The sequence below is a fragment of the Canis aureus genome, chromosome 13 (genome assembly GCF_053574225.1).
Source record: "Canis aureus isolate CA01 chromosome 13, VMU_Caureus_v.1.0, whole genome shotgun sequence".
In the NCBI taxonomy this organism is placed as follows: domain Eukaryota; kingdom Metazoa; phylum Chordata; class Mammalia; order Carnivora; family Canidae; genus Canis; species Canis aureus.
Window position 1 is genome coordinate 7512291 of NC_135623.1, and position 19737 is coordinate 7532027.

At 48.1% G+C, this 19737-nt stretch overlaps 1 protein-coding gene and 1 long non-coding RNA gene across 4 annotated transcripts in view; one reads left to right on the forward strand and one right to left on the reverse strand.

Annotated features, from left to right (window-relative positions):
- RIMKLA (ribosomal modification protein rimK like family member A) overlaps window positions 1-12611 on the reverse strand; it is a 35228-nt gene extending 22617 nt beyond the window's left edge. The window contains exon 1 of one of the 2 annotated variants that reach the window (XM_077844468.1): window positions 12409-12611. In XM_077844468.1, the coding sequence (XP_077700594.1) occupies window positions 12409-12571 (163 nt within the window). In that variant the 5' untranslated portion in view covers window positions 12572-12611. Of the gene's footprint in view, window positions 1-11889; window positions 12309-12408 lie in introns of those variants that run through there. The other variant, XM_077844470.1, reaches the window with a different exon arrangement.
- A 468-nt stretch (window positions 12612-13079) lies between these two features.
- LOC144281528 (uncharacterized) lies at window positions 13080-17536 on the forward strand. Of its 2 annotated transcripts, none has more exons than XR_013350002.1 (3): window positions 13080-13166; window positions 13798-13865; window positions 16847-17536. It is a non-coding gene; the product is annotated as an uncharacterized LOC144281528 (long non-coding RNA). The 2 variants fall into 2 exon arrangements; XR_013350003.1 differs by lacking the exon at window positions 13080-13166 and adding an exon at window positions 13252-13529.
- The last annotated feature ends 2201 nt before the right edge of the window (window positions 17537-19737 follow it).

Below are 19737 nucleotides of genomic sequence, written 5' to 3' on the forward strand. Positions count from 1 at the left end.
CTTTAAAAGTCTCCATGTTGGGATCCCTGGGTGGCACAGTGGATCGAATCCCACGTCAGGCTCCCAGTGCATGGAGCCTGCTTCTCCCTCTGCCTGGGTATCTGCCTCTCTCTCTCTCTGTGTAACTATCATAAATAAATAAATAATTAATTTAAAAAAAAAAAGTCTCCGTGTTGACAGAAAACAAATGCATCATGGGTCACGATCCTTCCAACCCGTGTGTACCTGTGCACACACCCTGGGCTTCACAGGAGAAAGCTTCAAAAGTAAACTGGCTTTTGGTGTACTAGAAAAAAAACCTTCATGTACAAAGCAAGCAGCAGAAATAAGAAAATCTGAGGACACAATAGCATGACAGCAAGCAAGGACCTCACGGCAGCTTTAAGAACCCCTATATTTTAACAGGATCATGTAACCGTGGCTGGCACTGAAGCTCTGGAAGTTGTCAGGAAGGAATCGACAATATAAATAAAGTAAGTGGATAATTCACGGAGAGCTTTACATGATCTCCTTGCATTACGAGGGAGAGGTGCCATGTGAAACACGATCTGGCTCGTGTCAAATCATGCTCCAGGTTTCCCTGGTTTCTTTCTACCTTTCACCCACCACTTTCTCATAAGGAAGTTATTTTTATTTTATTTTATTTTATTTATTTTTATTTTTAAGGACATGCTATCCCCACTCCACCTTCCTCTTTTTTTTTTCCACCTTCCTCTTAAAGTCCTTTGTTACAACGTCCCAAGAAATCTTACCTCCACCTCATTAAAACCCACAGTCATCATGTGGCCACTTTTGTTCTCTACCAACTGCTGTTTTCAGGTCACTTAATTCACTTCAACCTTTATTGAACTGTTGGGATGAGTCACACTGTTAAGCAGGAATACCAAGCTGAACCGGGGGATCTCTGTCTACGAGGAGACTCTAAGCTCCTCGTATTGGAGGACACATAAACACAACTTGAATATTCATTCAGTCCAGCACTCGACACGTCCGTTTAGCAGTATTTATTTAGCACCTACTCTGGGCCAAGTCGTGTTAGTTTGGGCACCCCCAGAAGCACGCCCCGAGACAAGTGCAAGAAGTTTATTAATAGGGGGGTAATTTCAGGAAACGCGGGTGGGGGAGTAGAGGAGGGAATGTGGCAAATACAGGGTGTGCTATCAAGTGAGGGCGACTGGGGCTTAATCCTGCTGCATAAAAATAAGAAATGGTTAGTGCATGAGGCTCTGTTAGTTATCCCACCCTAGTGGGGAGGGGACCGATCATTAGCCTACACCGTGTCTGTCTTTGGTTGAAAGCTGCACTAGTAGTTTCCTGGCCCTCCTGGCTTTGCATGCATCTGGGGGCCCACATCAGAGAAAGCCTTCAGACAGAGCTTCAGGTGCCCAGGTTAGATTTGGGGCCCCAGTGCCATCAAATGGTAAGGGCAGCAGAGACATGGGAGGGCCACTGACAGCTAAGGAACAGCCACCAGCTTAAAGGCTGGGCCTGGGGGTGGAGGGGTGATTCCTGGAACTTAAGAAAGACAACACACAATCGTGATGAATGCTGCTGCTGCTGTGTGCAGAGCATCTTGGCGTCAGGAAGTTATCAGTCTGGTTTGGGCAGCGGGTGGGGAGAGGAGGCGACCCACTGTAACTCAACAGAAGTGGCCTAACAGGCCCCTGTATCAGGGCAGAGTGACAGCAGGGGCACAGGGAGCAGGGAGTGATCGTCTCTGGGAATCAAGAATAGTTTCAGAAAGGAGATGTTGACTCATGGTGCCTCTGGGCTCAGAAGAAATGTGTAAAACCAACAAATGCATGATGACTACCTCTCAGGAAGAAATCCGCCGTCAGGCCTGGCACCTTCGAGGCCCCGAGCTGAGGGATATCTCAGGGCGAGTGTATTTACCAAGGCCCCGCAAGAGGTAGAGTGCACTTGCACTGAAAGCTGATCACGGTCAAGCGGACAAAGCACTGGCCTCCAAGTCAGAGACTTGATTTAATTCCTTGTTGTCATTCGACAGCTTGGCAACACGCACGTCTCTCGGGTGTCAGTTTGCTCTTCTGCAAAATGGAAGGGTCCCAGGACCTGGAAGCCACCCCCAGGCTCCCCCGCTCCACTCACCAATGCGAGCTTCCCTGCAACCACGAAGATGAATTTCGTCAAGCCCTTTATCCCTTTTGTGTATCGGTCACCCTACACTCCAGTCTCCAAAGCCCCCTTGTTTCTGGAGATGCCAACCTCCCACCCCCCAGCTCTGACACTGTCTTTTCTACTCCCCCTTCCATCCTTCCCACCGTTGAGGTGTCCTCCGGGACTCAAGGGCAGCAGATCCTCTATCCTGGACCTCCCTGGTGAGTGTCCCTTCGCCTCCTTTCCCGAGGGCAGCGGATCCCCGGCTCTCCCCAGCTTCCCCAACGTCCCTTCCCAGCTGTGGCATTCTCATTCCCTGGCACCTGGGATTCCTACCCAAGGGAGGGATGCCCCTGGCTCCTCACAGAGGCTTCCAGACCATCCTCCTCTCTCTCCCCTCAAACTCCCAGCTTGGCCCTCATCACTCCACCTGTGTGGGTCATCCAGGGACCCAGCCACCCCCCTCGGTCCCTCCCTGAAGCTTTAGCTCCTGACTTACGACTCCCCACGGGGTCAGAGCTAGTGGTGATGTGATCTCAATATTCCTGTGCAAGTCTTCCAGTACCCAGGCCCCTATTTCCTGAATTCATTTCCTCCAAAGATGCTGTCTACCACCCCACCCTGGCCACCACTCCGGGTTAGTCTAGACATGATGCACTTACCCTAATTCAGTTTTCAATCACTGTCTCCCATCTTTCCAGCATGCTCTCTCTAGTACCCCAGCTCCAGCCCAACGTTGACCCCCCCAGGAACTACCATGGATGGATGCCCACCTTTTCACTGTCTCTCACTTCCCCTTTTAACCTATTTAAATTCCATGGTCAAACACCATAGCATGCATCTTCAAATCTACGGTACATCCTCAAATCTTGCACCTGCTTCTTGCTTGGCTAAACCATATCCCTGGTTAGACTGATCCAAATCTGCCTATTTTGTGTGCGCTCCTGTGCAACGGAATATGGAGAAAAAATACATAACCCTGCTGACTGGTCTCAAGGGCATCCTTACTGCTGCCTGGCAAGCACCCTATTTCCCTGGTCCATTCACTCTCCCTGACCCAGACAACAATTTCACTTTCTCTTCTTGCTACTTCCTCCCTCCTTCATCCTTCTCACTCTTCCTATCGCAATGAGAGAAACTGAAACAATCAGAAAGGAACCTGTCTACGAGCCCCTACAAGCACATCTACCCGCCTGCCGACACCTGGGTCGTACAGGTTATCTTCTCTTTTATTATAACGGCTGAAGTGTCCTTGCTCCTAGCTTAGGCCAATTCCTTAAAATATGCAATAGATCCCAACCCCTTCCACTCAAAGCACTGCTCCAGCAATTCCCCCCCTCTCCCCTGCATCACCGATCTCTCTGCTGGATCACTCACTCGAGCATACAACATGCTGTTATGTCTTCTTTAAGAAAAGCTTCTCGGGATCCCTGGGTGGCGCAGCGGTTTGGCGCCTGCCTTTGGCCCAGGGCGCGATCCTGGAGACCCGGGATCGAATCCCACGTCAGGCTCCCAGTGCATGGAGCCTGCTTCTGCCTCTGCCTGTGTCTCTGCCTCTCTCTCTCTCTGTGTGTGACTATCATAAATAAATCAAAAAAAAAAAGAAAAGCTTCTCAAAGCCATCCCCCCTTTGGGTGAGGTCTTAGTCAGCTCAGGTTGCTATAACAAAATACCACAGACTGGGGGTGGGGGGGGGCTTAAACAAGAGAAATTTATTTCTCACAGTTTGGAGACTGGAAATCTGATATCAGGGTGCCAGCATGACTGAGCTCTGGTGAGGGCTCTGTTCCTGACTTGCAGACAGCTACCTTCTTGCTGTCTTGTCTAACCTTTTTTTTTTTTTAAAGATTTTATTTATTCATAAGAGATACAGAGAGAGAGAGAGCGAGAGGGAGAGAGAGGGAGGCAGAAACACAGGCAGAGGGAGAGGCATGCCCCATGCAGGGAGCCTGATGTGGGACTCGATCCTAGGACTCGATCCTGGGACTCCAGGATCATGCCCTGGGCCGAAGCAGGCAACAAAACGCTGAGCCACCCAGGCGTCCCTGTCTTGTTTAACCTTAGAAGGCAGAGAGGGAGAGAAAATTTGGGGGAGAAACACAATTCAGTTCATAGCAGGCTATCAACCCACTTTTCACCTTCCTTTTATAACAAAACTCCTAAGACAGTGTAGCATATCTGCTGGTTTCCGTTACTTCATGAAACTTCTCTTATCAGGGACACTAATGCTAAGGCCACATTGCTAAATCCAATGGTCCATTCTCACTCCTCACCTGACTTGATCTACCAGCAAAATCTGACACCATTTGATCACATCTTCCTTCTTAAAATACTCCCACCATTTGGCTTCCAGGACACCATTCACTCCTGGATTTCTTCATCCCTTATTCTTAGGATTCTTTGTTGGCTGCTCCCCCTCTCCCCAACCACTCTCAGGGAGCGCCCCAGAGCTCAGTCCTTGGACTTCTTCTCTCTTCTATCTGTAGTCACTCCCTTGATAGGTAAATGGAGATGCTTCTAATTTTGATCTCTTCAGGCCAGGGCTTTCCTTGGTATCCCAAATAATATGAAACTGTCTACTTGACATTTCCACTTGGATGTCTAATGGGCATCTCACACTCAGTCCTGATCCTCACCATCTGCCCAAACTTACTCCTACATCCTTTCGATACCAGTAAATGGCAAACTTGATTCTTCTAGCTGCTCAGGCCAGACACACTGGAGTCCTCCTTGACTAGTCTTCCCTGAACATCCAACATCTGATCCAGTAGGCAAATCCTGACAACTCTGTCTTCAAAATCTATCCCAAATCCAGTCACCTTGCACATCCTCCCCTGAAATCATTCTCTTCCAACAATCATCATCTCTCACCTGAACCTCAGCAATCTTCCTGCCTCTGCCTTTGCTATACCATCAGTCTGTTCTCAACACAGTGACCAAAATGACCCTGTGACCATAAGGCAGATCACGTCACTCCTCCACTCAAAATCCTTCAACGGAGTCCCAGTTCATCCAAAGTAAAATACAAAGTCCTTCCATGACCAGGGCACCTGGATGGCACAGTCAGTTAACTGTCTAACTCCTGACCTCAGCTCTTGGGACTGTAAAGTCAAGCCCAGCGTTGGGTTCCACACTAGGCATGGAGCCTACTAAAAACAAAAGTCCTTCCAAGGCACTATATATTGGCTTTTCTCTCCTCATCCTCTTCTCTGGCCCTCCTTCCTAATGCTTATCCCTTGGTTCATGCTGCTCTGGCCACAGAATGCTTTGTTGTTCCCTCTTGCTGACACTACTCTAATCCCAGATACCTATTTTTTTTTTAAAGAGTTCATTTATTTCTTTGAGACAGAGAGATGGGAGACAGCACAAGCAGCAGGGTATAAGGGGCAGAGCGAGAGGAAGAAATAGACTCCCCAAGGACGCCTGGGTGGCTCAGCAGTTAAGCTTCTGCCTTCAGCTCAGGGTGTGACCCTGGAGTCCCAGGATCGAGTCCCACATTGGGCTCCCTGCATGGAGCCTGCTTTTCCCTCTGCCCATGTCTCTGCTTCTCTCTGTGTCTCTCATGAATAAATAAATAAAATCTTTAAAAAAAATGATAAAAAAGAAAGATTCCCCACTGAGCAAGCCCAACTTGGAGTCCAATCCCAGGACCCCAGGATCATGACTTGAGCCAAAGGCAGATGCTTAACTGAGCCACCCAGGATCCCCTAATCCCAGATTGCTAAATGGCTTGCTTCCTCATCAACTTCAGGTCTTTGCTTAAACAACATCTCCTATATGAGGACCGCCCCAGCCACCCTATCTAAACTTGCATCCCCTCCCCTACCTCTAGAAAGTCTATCCCCCGATCCCCCTTCCCTGCTTTTTCCTCCTTAGCCCTTTTCACTAACCTCCCACATATTTTACATTTTTGTTTGTATCTTCTCTCTGCCATCTAGGCTGTAATTTCCTGGAGAGGAAGAGATTCCTGCCTTTTTGTTCTGGCACCTAGAATGATACCTTATACATAATAGGTAATCAACAGGTATTTGTTGACAAAATGAGTGAATGAAATCTTAACAATGAGGATGGAGACTCTGTTCTTACTCTTCGTTATATCTCTAGTACCTAGCACAGGCTTGGCACAGACTGGGCAGGCAACAGCTGTTGAATGGGCAGGACGGTTGTGAAGATTAAGGCACATAAAAGATATGGAAACATTAATAATAACAAAGTCACAGAAATAAAGAACCACTATTCCTGTCAGTTCCTAAATGCACAGTAGCTTAAATTTCTTACTTTCTCATGGGGCAGGCAGTCTTCTTGAGTTTCTTTTTTCTTTTTTTTTTTTTTTTAATTTTCTTTATTTATTTTGACAGAGCACACACACAGCAGGGAGCAGCAGGCAGAGGGAGAGGGAGAAGCAGACTCCCCACTGTGCAGGGAGCGTGACATGGGGCTCGAGCCCAGGACCCTGAGATCATGACCTGAGCTGAAGGCAGATGCTTAACCCACTGAGCCACCCCGGGTCCCCTGAGTTTCTTTTTAACAGCAAAGGATCAAACAGAAATACAGTGAAAGCTTCAGTGGCATGCTGTCGGTTTGTGTTAAAATAATATAAACCTTAATAAGGTGAAGTCTCTTAGCAAAGTGGGCAAGGTGGTGCAGGAGAAGCCACTGGAGAAGGGGGTAGAATGAGGTGAGGCTAGCTCTGACATACAAGCCGTCACTGGACTCCCTGTTAGTAAGGGGGATGCCAAGGAGGAGGTGTGGATGGATGGGAATGACACGGACTTCCCTGATGGCTCTACGCCTTCCACCAGGCAAGCCTAACAAATTTGGTGGAAGTGTTATGGTAGCAGCAAGAGGCAGTCCAGAAATCTGTAAGTAAGGCTTTGAGATCTACTAAGGATCCCAACCTACTGGTTCTAGAACTCTCTCTGACACAGTTGATGAAGTAGCCCTAAAAACTACTGCTAGAATCATAAACTACACATCCAGTCCATCCTCAGTCCTTGAGATTAGCCCACGGATGTAAACGTGGACCCACAGCGCAGAGCATATCCATTCAGTGTTCACAGCAGCTTAGAAACAGTACATGGTAGATGCTTCCATCCGCTCTCTGACTTTTCCACGAGTCCCGTATGATTGTTCATTCAGATGACACAGTGTCAGGCCCGGGCCCGTGGCAGAGAGCGAGGCCAAAGACCAACCTCTGTGCCCTCGGGTAGCACGGGACCCTTCCTTGTCTGCTCGTACCTCCTGGCACAGCAACGGGACTCCTTCCTTCTTCTGTGAGGCCTCTGTTGTCTTCTGGAAGGCTGCAAGACCACCATTTCTTCCAATTAAGTTCAGACCCCACCCACCCAAACATTTAAATCTTACTCAACTGATCGCAGAGAACCAAGGAAAAGTAGCCCAGACACCTTTAGAACCTGACCCGGGGGCGCCTGGGTGGCTCAGTCTGTTGAGCACCTGACTCTCGGTTTCGGCTCAGGTCATGATCTCATGGGTCCTGGGATCGTGGGGCTCTGTGCTCAGTGGGGAGCCTGCCTGAGAGACTCTCTTCCTCTGCCTCTCCCCCAACTCATAGGCATGCATCTACACACGTGCTCTCTCCAAATAAGTAAATCTTAAATAAATTAATTAAATTTTAAAAAAGAAAAAAAAAGAATCTGACCTAGAAATCACCATATGGCCACCAAGGTTTCAGCTCTGAAAGGAAGGCAAGGAATGCTGAATCATTCTGCTCCTAAGAGACTAACTATTACACACCCTCATTTCCAGGTCAGACGCATTGTTTTGGTCTTGATGCCTATCCCTGAGTTTGTGACTATACTTATTTCTTGAGACAAGAAATTGTCATTGTCAAGGCTCATGGGTGGCCAAAGAACTTAATTTGCACTAATGACTCTGCCCTCGCAGACAAAAAACATTTACACATCCAACCATGATCTCCCAAACAGAACCTAATTATGGTAAAAGTCTCATATGCTTCAAATTAGCCTCTCAGGCCCTTCACTCAATCATCCAAACATAAACTGGAGGCCTACTGTGTGCCAGTTGCGGAGCACACATCTGAGGGATTCCCAGTCATTTAGGGAGAGACAACAAACTTTGTAAACAGATAAATTACAATAAAATTTGATGGATGCTATTTTAAAAGGATATACAGTGTTAACTTGGCAGCAGATGGAGAAGAGATGGCCTGAAGGGAGGGGAAGGAGTTCCAGAAAGACCTCAGAGGGATGAGTGACGTGAGCTGAGGATGAAGGAGGAATACAAGTTTGCCACGTGAGGGAGGGAGAGTACCAGATGAGCACCCTGGGGTGCTCCTGGGTGGCTCAGTCAGTTGAGTGTCTGCCTTCAGCTTGGGTCATGATCTCAGTCCTGGGATCGATTCCCTCTCCCTCTGCATGTCACTCCCCCTGCTTGTGCTCTCCCTTTCTCTCAAATATATAAATAAAATATCTTTTTTTTTTAGATTTTTAAAAATTTATTTATTCATGATAGACATAGAGAGAGAGAGAGAGAGAGGCAGAGACACAGGAGGAGGGAGGAGCCTGACGCGGGACTCGATCCCAGAACTCCAGGGTCACGCCCTGGGCCAAAGGCAGGTGCTAAACCGCTGAGCCACCCAGGGATCCCCAAATAAATAAAATCTTTAAAAAAACAAAACAAAACAAAACAAAAGATGATGAGCACCCCGGGGCCGAGGCAATCAGTGCACAGGGCACGGTGAAGCCAGGGCAGGCGATGCGTGGATGGGGTGGCATGGAAGAAAGGAAACAAGTTTGCTGAGCCTGGAATTCCTGAGTATTGGTCCTAACCACCAGCCAGTACTAGGTGCCAGATACCCTACCGATGTTTACAAGAGTTCATTTGCAGAAAGAACCTCGACATCTGCCTGGCACACAATAAACACTATGCATATTTTGCTTTGACCATTATGATGTGTGTTCGGGTGACACATTCACCACCACCTTACCCTACAGTTGAGAATAATTAAGAAATATTTGCTGAGTGAATGAAGAACTTGTGGTTTCTAGGAAGGAATGAAGTGAGACATGGCTCTCATTATGCTATGTCCTGCAGGAAGGTGAAGGGAAAGTGTTCTCTACGGGATTGCTTCAGTCCCAGGAAGGTCATTCTGTTCTTCCCAGTAGCCATTCCCATTCATCCCATCCAAACCTACGCTGGGGCAGCTGGACCACTCATCACAAAATCTTGCATTTGCATGGCATCTTCAGCTTCCTTGTATTATCTTAAATAACTGCAATCTTGGGGCAGCCCGCGTGGCTCAGCGGTTTAGCGCCACCTTTAGCCCAGGGCCTGATCCTGGAACCCTGGGATCGAATCCCACATCGGGCTCCCTGCATGGAGCCTGCTTCTCCCTCTGCCTGTGTCTCTGCCTCCCTGTCTGTGTCTCTCATGAATAAATAAATAAAATATTTTTTAAAAAATAAATAACTGCAATCTTTAAATCCCAAACCTTTCATCCCTTGTATAAATCCTATTTCCAGACATAACCTGAAATTTTGGTCTCTGGATTTGGGGTCCCACCAGCCTCCACAGAAGGAAGCTCAGGAAAGAATATCATTGGCTGAGGTCCTCCCCATACTGTCCCAAAGTGACTCCTGCACTGACCCCCATACTAACGTCAAGAAGGAACAGAGGGAGCAGTAGAATGAATGCAGACTTTGTAAAGATGGTGCCTTAACTTTGTAAACTTTAAAATCACTCTGCAAAGTCACCATGGAGCCTCAATGTAATTCAATTCAGTTCAATTCCATATCCACAGAAAAAAGCACTATAGGCTACAGATGCCCTTGCACCCGCTTATTTCATACCCGTAGCTGGGAATTAGATCGGGTCTTAAACTGTCGTTAGCTGCTAACTAGCTGCTAACTGAGTATCTTTGAGCGTCGGGTCCTTCATTTACAAAAACGGAAGGGTCAGGATGGATATCTCAAAGGCTTTCCCAGCTCTCACACTCAGTAATTTTCAAATGGGAAATGGCATTAATATCAGTAACTATTTCTGTATTTCAAAGCCACTAAGTTCTAGAGTTTATTTCAGAGGATTACTTGGCTCAGCAAACTGCCAGTGCTTTTCTACAGTCTGTAAAAGAAATTGGGAAATAGAGTGCATATCTTTATTCACTCAAAAGTATTTAGAGTGCCTATTATTGCAAGACACTGTTCATGTCATCATCACAGCACTGAACAAGCAAAGGAGCTCACTCTTTGCATGGAGCTTACTTCCTTGTGCTTCAATTAATCCATTCCCATGACAAATAAATCTTTTGATTGCTTGGGACGGCAGAAATAGTGATCGGGTTGGTTTGTTTTGTATAACGAATTGTGTGCGGCTATCTCTGATTTAGCAGAAGATTAAAACTGCTTCAAAAAATGCCTGTCTTCAGTTTTCTGCATCAACTAGGCAAATAACTACATATATTTTCTTCTACTTTAAAAAGAAGGAACTTCTGCTCTGTGAAAAGACTGAGATACATTCACACATGAATTCCTGTAAAATTTTAAGACACTAAACAAAAGGCTTTAAACTCTTCCTGCAGCACGAGAATATAATTTTCTTTCTCTAGGGCCAATTCTTTAAAACAGGTTTTTTTTTTTTTTTAATTTTTTAAGAGTAATCTCTATGTTCAACGTGGGGTTCAAACTCATGACCCGCAAGATCAAGAGCCAAACGCTCTACCAACTAAGCCAGCCAGGTGCTCCTAAAATGGGGTTTTAGAAACAAAACAACGTTTCCCTCTTCTTTCACAGAATGCAGGATGGGAACAGGAATATGATATGGAACTTCAATGACTATACCTCAATAAAAGGCATCTTTACAAGCTGTAAAATAAATAAAACGAAGAGCAAACAAACTGACCCTGGGGGTAGAAAGACGCATATACTAGACCTTAGATCGGTAAAATATAAGATTATTCCATTTAAGATTATTCCATTTAACAATTTCAGAGCTGGACGGATCTTAACCCTTAGTTTTATATACACAAGAAACCTGAGATTCAAAGACATAAAGTGACCCGGCCAGTGCAAAGCCAAGATACTTGTTAGCAGCAAAGCTGTGCTAAGGATCCAGCTTTGCGGATCCCTCGTTCAGGAATCTAGGTCTATGTGAACTAACTGTAAGAGTTTTAGCAAATCCAGATTAGAGAGACAGTAGCCCTTACAGATGACACACTGTTTTAGGCTAAATGTATGACATCTAATAACGCTTGCAGTGCATTTCTCCGGGAGGCTACACAGTCTGATATTACTTATGAAGGGTTTAGATAAATCTATGGATGAAGCTTCTAGAACAGATACATTAGACACAGGTCATATTCAAGATCTCTAGGAGTAACCTGTTCAGAATTTGGAATCCCTTTTCTCTGCTAAAGAAGAGCAAATTATGAGCTTATTTAGCCAGGGTATGGTTGAAATAATAAGGACGATGTCCCACAAAGCACCCTGAACCGGGCCCCAACACCGCCCCCCCCACCCCCAGTCCCACATCTTATCCCAGAGAAGTAGCTGGCTTCCTTCCAGAGTGGAGGCTGGAGCCACCCGAACTGCAGGCTGTGTGTGGGGGGGGGCGGGGGGGGTTGTTCCTAAAACAGGGATTCCCATCAGAGGCTGCTCGCCTTAGAGATACCTCAGAGTATCTAAAAACATGCTTAACCTTTTGAGGTCAGGGTCACAGGTGAATAACCGTGTCTTACCCCAAAATGTCTCTTGGACACATCAGTGGAGAAATAGAGGAGGCCAGAACGGTGTGTACCTGAAATCTTGGCTTTTCTGGAATCAGCATCGGACACTTTCGGGGGGCGGGGGGATGAGTTTAAAGGAAAACCCATCAACGGGCTCCTCTCCCACTTACACACTCAAGAGGTGACTCCAACGGTAAATTTCTCCCCCCGTGCAGGCTCCCGGTTTGGGACTGATGCTCAGGTAGTGCATCACCGAGGCTCACACACTCCCGAAAAACTTTGGAAGGCGGTGGTCCTAACGGCAAGGGTCGGCGCGGCGGGGGTCTCCACAGCCGTCCTGGCAGGGGCGGGCGCGCACCGGGGCTGCCAGGCTGGGGCTGCGGCCGGACTGTCCGCGCCCCTCCGGGCGGCTTCGGGCGCCTTCGCGTTCCTCCCCAGACTCGCCCGGGCACCGGGGATGCTCGGATGCTGGCCTCGGGGCAGCCGGCGGGGGCCCGAGCGGGCGCCCGAGGTTAGGGCTCCTGCGGCCCGAGGAGGGCTGGGGGGACCCCGGCGCGCCTCCCCGCCCCCCCGGGGCCCGCCTCGCTCACCGAGGTGGCCGCCGACGACCGTGACGGCGATCTGGTCCATGAGCACCGCCCGGAAGCGCACGTCCTGCTCGGAGCAGCGCTGGCGGAGCGCGCGCAGGATCTGCACCTGCGGGTAGTCCTCGCGGATGCGCCGGTCCGTCAGGAACCAGAGCTGCGAGCACATGGCGGCCAGGGCGCCGGCGCCCCGCGGGCCCCCTCCGCGCCCCGGGCCGCTCGCTCGGGCTGGCGGGCGGCCGGCGGCCGGCGTCTGCGCTCCGGCCCCGGCTCCGGCTCCGGCCCCCGCGCTCCGGCCCCGGCCCCGGCCCCGGCTCCCGCTCCCGCTCCGGCCCCCGCCCCGCCCCGCCCCGCCCCCGCTCCCGCCGGTGCGCCAGGCGCCTCTGCAGCCCTGACCCCGCGGAGCCGCCCGGCCACTCAGCGCCGCCGCCGGCCCGGGCAGCCAATCAGCGCGCGGCGGCGGGCGCGGGCCGGCGGCAGGGGGGCCTCGGCGGGCGGCCGGGGGAGGGGCGGGGCGGCGGGGCGGCGGGGCGGCGGGGCGGCGGGCCGGGGGCCTGCGGCGGCGGCCGGGGGAGGGGCGGCCCGGGCGGCGGCCGCAGCGTCCAGGGCCGGGGGCACCGGTGCGCGTGGCGTCGCCGGCCCGGGACGGGGAGGACGGGGAGGGCGCGCGGGGCGGGGGGCGGCGAGGTGGCCCGGCTCCGTGGCCGGCGATGCGCAGCGGGCGCGTCCCACGGCGGCCGCGGCGTCCAGGCCCGAGGGCACCGGTGCGCGTGGCGTCGCCCGCCCGGGAGGTGGGGGGCGGCGAGGTGGGCCTGGCTCGGGGGCGAGGCGCAGCGGGCGCGTCCCACGGCGGTCGCGAGCACCCGAGGGCCCCGCCGGAGTCGGGAGCAGGGAGGGGGATCCCGGGGCCTGGCGAAGGTCACCCCCCCCCCGCACCCCAGTTTGGTCCCTGGCCTGGGAATTCTCTGCGGAAATCCTGGCCTGGAGCTGCGGGTGGGGTGAGGGGAGTTGGGTTTTAGCCGCCTCCCATCCGGATAATTTGAAGGTGCATTTCTCAGGGTCTCGGATTTTCTTACACTGGGCAGCGGCTCCCAGGGTCCGGCGGTTCTGGGCCTCGGACCCCCAAGGTGATGAATCCACTGGCTTAGGAGGACCCCTGGCTGGTGCCCCCCCGCCCCCCCCCCCCCCCCACCGTACAACTGAGTCATCTTTAAATACCGTCCTCGGTCCTAGCCAATTGCAAATTCTGCCCAAAAACAATGTTTGGAGCCAGATCCTTTCTAGATAACTGCAAGACTGAAGTGAGCCATCTTTGAAGATTGCATTTGCTCTTCCAGCTCATTAAAATATGTCTTTTCTGTTTCTTGTTTTTGTTTTTGTTTTTTTCCTGCTTAGGGAAGCAAGAGTAATTTCAGGGCCTGCCCAGCAGTGACAACTTAGGAACCCATTTTAAGATGTCTCAGGTAAAGTATAGACTTCACTGCAAACAGTACGCAGATGTGTGCATTTTACCCACTGGGTATGTGTTTGGCAAAGTAGCGTCTAAACAGAATTTCAAAAATTAATGCTTTTTCAAGCCATAGTAGGTAAATCCTATTGTGTTGCAATAGAACCCTCCCCCATGTATTAAAGTATCACTAAACTAGTAACCTCCAAATCCGTTTTTTTTTTTTTTTTTAAGATTTTTAAAATGTATTTTAGGGGCACTGTGTGGCTCAGTGCGTTAAGCATATGACTTCAGCTGGGGTTATGATCCCATGATCAAGCCCCATGTGTGCTTCTTGCTCAGTGGGGAATTGGCTTCTCCTTCTTCCTCTGCAGCTCCCCCTGCCTCCCTCTCTCTCTCTCTCTCTCTCTCTCTCTGTTAAATAAATAAATAAATAAAGTTTAAAAATTTTTTAAATTAATTTATTTTTTGAAGTAAATTTATAGAGAAAAAGAGCACGAGCAAAGGGAGGGGCAGAGGGAGAGGGAAAGTATCTCAAGCAGGCTTCACGCTGAATGCAGAGCCCATGGTGGGGGTGACGCTGGTGACCCAGACATTGTGACCTGAGGGAAATCAAGAGTCAGGCACTCGACTGACTGAGCCTCCCAGGCACCCCCAAAACTATCTTCTAACCACAGATCAGCTTGGGCATCAGAGACTCTATCTTCTATATTGACCATTTCCTTGACACTTCATGACATTTATTTTGTTGACCTTGGTGATCCCTCTGGGGCTTTTGCAGTATGACACATAGAAAGCCTATGAGATGATGAACCATAGTTTGCTTTAACGATTGTTTCCTAAAAGGTATATAAGGGGCCGCCCGGGTGGCTCAGCGATCTAGCGCCGCCTTCGGCCCAGGGCATGATCCTAGAGACCTGGGATCGAGTCCCACATCGGGCTCCCTGCATGGAGCCTGCTTCTCCCTCTGCCTGTGTCTCTGCCTCTCTCTCTCTCTCTCATTAATAAATAAAAATCTTTGTTTTAAAAAAAAAATGTATATAAGAGTAAATTTACAAGGCGCTTACAACCCACGTTTATAGTCATCTATGCAAGATTAGAGCGCATAAGTCATATGCAGATCATGTGCATATCCAGGCTTGAGGAGAGCAGGGTCTGAGGACCCAGATGGTGTCATCAATGCCTCACTGTCTTTGCTCTCCCTTGCTAGCAGGTTCCTACCACCCCTGTGATCTCCCTTTCCTAGGATGGGTGACAGGTGAGGACCTGGGATAGTGGTATAACCAGTTAGGAGATAGCTACATTTGTTTAGGTTAATGTTTTATTATATTACTGAATTCCTTCAAGTACAGAGATACTGTCTCTGGCATAGGATTATTTTCCCAGATGTATTGTTATATAATATTTCTCCACAGATGACTCCCAAATTCAAATTTAATTCTGACATCTCTTGAGCTCCGGCAATGTAAAAGGATGTTTTGCCATCACCTTAATGCCCCTAAAACGAAACTCATTCTTTTCCCCTCAATTCCAGATTCTACTGTCTTATTAAACTATAAGGAAAATATATTATCTCACGTAGCAAGAAATTTAGAGATAGGTTCATTTAACAGCTAAGTAACACTATCAGGGGATCTCAATTATTTCCATCTTTTCATTCCAACATTCTTAGGTCAGTACCCCCCGTAGTTACAAAACGGTTGTCAAGTCCACCTAACTCATGTGTACACATAATGTCTGGCAGAAGTAGAGAGACTGTTTCTTCTCATGTGTCCCTTTTAATTAGCATGGAAATACCTGTCTTGGAAGCCCTCAAGCCAACTTCCCGTAGTCTCATTTGCCCATATCTGAACCAGTTGCCATCAAGGAGGAAGAAACTATCATAAAATTAATTATGGTTCGCCCCTATGACTGGGAATTAGAATCTCTTACCCCCAAGCACACATAGAGTTTGGAGAATCACCTGAGCAAAATGAGGGTTTCCTTAGGAGAAATGAAGGGAGAAAAGATATTAGGACAAATCACAATGTTCGACTATATAAGGTAAACATGTCAGCTAGGTTAGGCTGCAGTAACAAATGATCTCAAAGTAGCTTATAACAACAAAGTTTGTTTGTTTGTTTGTTTGTTTGTTTTTCTTGAAATACCCTACATGTTCATGGCAGGTCAGCTTGGCTATATCCTAATTTGTCTTCATGCTGGGGTTGGGCTTATAAGTGACCCTTATCCAGAACAATGTTGATCTCATGAAAGAAGAAAAGCGATTATGGTGATTATGGTGAATGACACACTGGCTCTTAATGCTTCTGCCTGGAACCGATACATTTTCTTGGTCAGAACCAGTTCACCTGGCCAACTCTGACATCCACAGGGAAGGACAGCAAAAATGTATGACAGCCGGTGACCAACAATATAATATGCCACACTCAAGGACCAGAAATAGTCAACTGCTCTGCTAATCATCTCTCCTCTCCTTAGGGTTCCCAAGGGGACTATACATACACAAGAAAGAAATTGGAATTGAAACCAAAGGATCATTTTATTCATAGCTGAGCTCACACCCAATAACCTCTAGAATAGAACTCTGCCAGAAGACTTAGTTGAATGACGTGGCGTAGGTTTAAGGCTGCTGCAGTGAAGCTTCCTAATTCCCTGTTCCCCTTCCACCCTCTACATTTTGGGGCCAGGATGCGTGGGCATGCCTGCAGAAAGAGGGGAGAAGATGATCAGATCTGTGAAGCAGACCAGCTTTCCTCTTCTAAGTGTGCGCTGGAGGCTGAGCTGGGCCTACTTAGCAGGAAATGGAGAGCAAAGCAGCACACACAGCCATGTGACCTTTCAACACAAAGTGACCCCAACCAAGTTGAATGTGGAATCCGCTGGTGTCCTGGGTTCTGACCAATCCGATTAACAAATCCTTCCTTCTGAAGGAAGCCATTAGGGCAGAAGAGAAGGGAATACCCCCATTCTCACTTCTGTTCCCTCTTACCCCATTAGGGAGAGGAACTGGATAGTCTCCTATGCATCGTCTATTTGCCTCCTCATCTGGACTGGAAGCCTCTTAAGAACCAGGGGCCAATGCATCATGTATCATGGTTTCCACCTGTCATAGGTACTCAGGTATCTGTTGATAATAGTTATAACTGTCATTAAGAGACATCATGCAATTTCGGTTGACAAAATTGTGGTCAATTACAGAAATATAGTTGGCCTTTGAATAACACGGGCGTTAGAGACGCCAACCCCCTGCAGGGTCAAAAATCCATGTATAGGGCAGCCCGGGTGGCTCAGTGGTTTAGCGCTGCCTTCAGCCCAGGGCCTGATCCTGGAGACCTGGGATCGAGTCCCACGTCAGGCTCCCTTCATAGAGCCTGCTTCCCCCTCTGCCTGTGTCTCTGCCTCTCTCTGTCTCTCATGAATAAATAAATTAAATCTTTAAAACAAATCCACGTATAATTTTTTAACTCCCTACTTAACAGTAGTTAGAAACGTAAAACTTAACAGTAAAGTTTTTCTATCGACCAAAAACCTTACTAATAACATAACAACATAAACAACACATATTTTGTATATGTATTTTATACGGTATTCTTACAATAAAGTAAGCTAGAGAAAAGAAAGCATTATTAAGAAAATCAAAAGGAAGGGTGCCTGGGTGGCTCAGTTGGTTAAGCATCTGACTCTTTTTTTGTTGTTTTTTTAAGATCTTTATTTATTCATTCATGAGAGACACACGGAGGCAGAGACACAGGCAGAGGGAAAAGCAGGCTCCCCGCAGGGACCCCAATGCTGAACTTGATCCCAAGATCCAGGTATCACGACCTGAGCCGAAGGCAGATGCTCAACCACTGAGCCACCCAGGCATCCCCCAAGCATCTGACTCTTGATCTCAGCTCAGGTCTTGATCTCAGGGTTCTGAGTTCAAGCCTCTTGTTCAAACCAACTTTAAAAACAAAAATCAAAAGGGAGGGAAAATACACTTTATAGTACTATACTATATTTATTGAAACAAATCCATGCATAAGTAGATCCACACAGTTCAAGTCTATGTCGTTCAAAGGTCAAGTGTACTAGGTTTTGTAACCTGGGATTCTAGGGCTATATTTCTCGTTTTACTTTTAACCTTCAGTACATATTGGCACAAAAGGGTATTGAGATGTGGGTCTGGACAGTGGAAAGAAAGTGATAGTCTTCATCAATATTACATATGACCCCAAGCAGATGGATATGCCAAGTATATAGAAGATCAAAATTCAATTGACCTCAATAAATTAGAGAAATGGTGATCAATGTCAGGTTAACATGCATTAGGGAGCAAAAGAAGCATCTCACACACACATGAATTCAAGCAAGAAAAACTGGCCAGGCAGAAACGTGGCCAAAAAGACCTGATAGGTGTGGAAAACCAATAACAATGAATAGAAAATAGCAGGATGTATTAACAGAAGCCGCTGAAGCCAAATTCATCTTCACATCCCTGGGACCTTGCATTGCACCTGGCACACCGTGGACATTGCTAAGTATAAATTGAAAAAAAAAATGTGGGGACTTTGGCTTTTGTCAGATTGTCCATGCTGTTCCCTTCCCCCGAAAAGCCTTTGCATGACCGATTCCTGTCCATTCTTCAAGGCCCAGCTCAAATGTAACTCCTGTCATGTTGCCTTCCTTAAATTCATCCCACCCTCAGCTAGAAGAAAGCTCCTTGTTTCTGAATTTTCTTAAGCGATTAATATGTGCCAGTGGTGATTATTCCAGTAATGGGCATTGAGTAGTTATTGGGTGAACAGTGACTCAGAATAAGACAATCCAGGACACATCATTTCAAATTATAGAATTAATGACTAACAGAGGGATCCCTGGGTGGCTCAGCAGTTTAGCACCTGCCTTTGGCCCAGGGCGCGATCCTGGAGTCCTGGGATCGAGTCCCACATTGGGCTCCCGGCATGGAGGCTGCTTCTCCCTCCTCCTGTGTCTCTGCCCCTCTCTCTCTCTCTCTATGTCTACCATAAATAAATAAATAAATAAATAAATAAATAAATAAATAAATAAATAAATAAATAAATATTTTTTTAAAAAATGACTAACAGAAAGTATCCGAAATTCTAGAACTGTCAATCACTGGCATTGACTCTCGCTTTCTGTGCTCTGGTTTCTTCTCTCTATGCTGTGTGTAATCCAGATGTCAGCTTTTCCCTCATCCTCTAATTCAAACTCCTGCCCCTTATGCCCTCATACCAACGTCTTAGTGAACAAGTCAGAATCTGCTGAAGGGAAGACCTGATTTACGTCATGTAGGCTGCAGCAACTGAAGACCCCCGATAACACACCCACACCTCTTTCTCCAGAGGAGATGCCACATGGATCTTTTCCCATCCCCTTTATGACCATACCCCCTAGCCTCCAGCCTTGCTGCTCTTAACCACCACCACCTCCCAGCCCCATGCAGATTCCTCAACCCTTCCTTCATTCCTCAGAGGAATGCATTCTATCCTAGTTTCTTTTTTTTTTTTTTAAGATTTTATTTATTCCTGAGAGACACAGAGAGAGAGGCAGAGACACAGGCAGAGGGAGAAGCAGGCTCCCCATGGGGAGCCCGACGTGGGACTCGATCCCAGGACCCCGGGGTCATGACCTGGGCCGAAGGCAGCCTCTCGACTGCTGAGCCACCCGGGCATCCCTCTATCCTAGTTTCTACTTCTAAACCTGTGCCTGACAAATTACCGTGCTTAGCAAAACAGAAGCTCTTCCAATTACAGGACCCATCCTCTTCAGGAAATAGAAGACGATTATAAATAACATTTTTCTTATGCAAACATAATTAACCCAAAATGACTAAGTTGGGCCTGTCAATGAAGTCTTCAGGCAAAGCCTGTTGGAGTTGGCTTTTG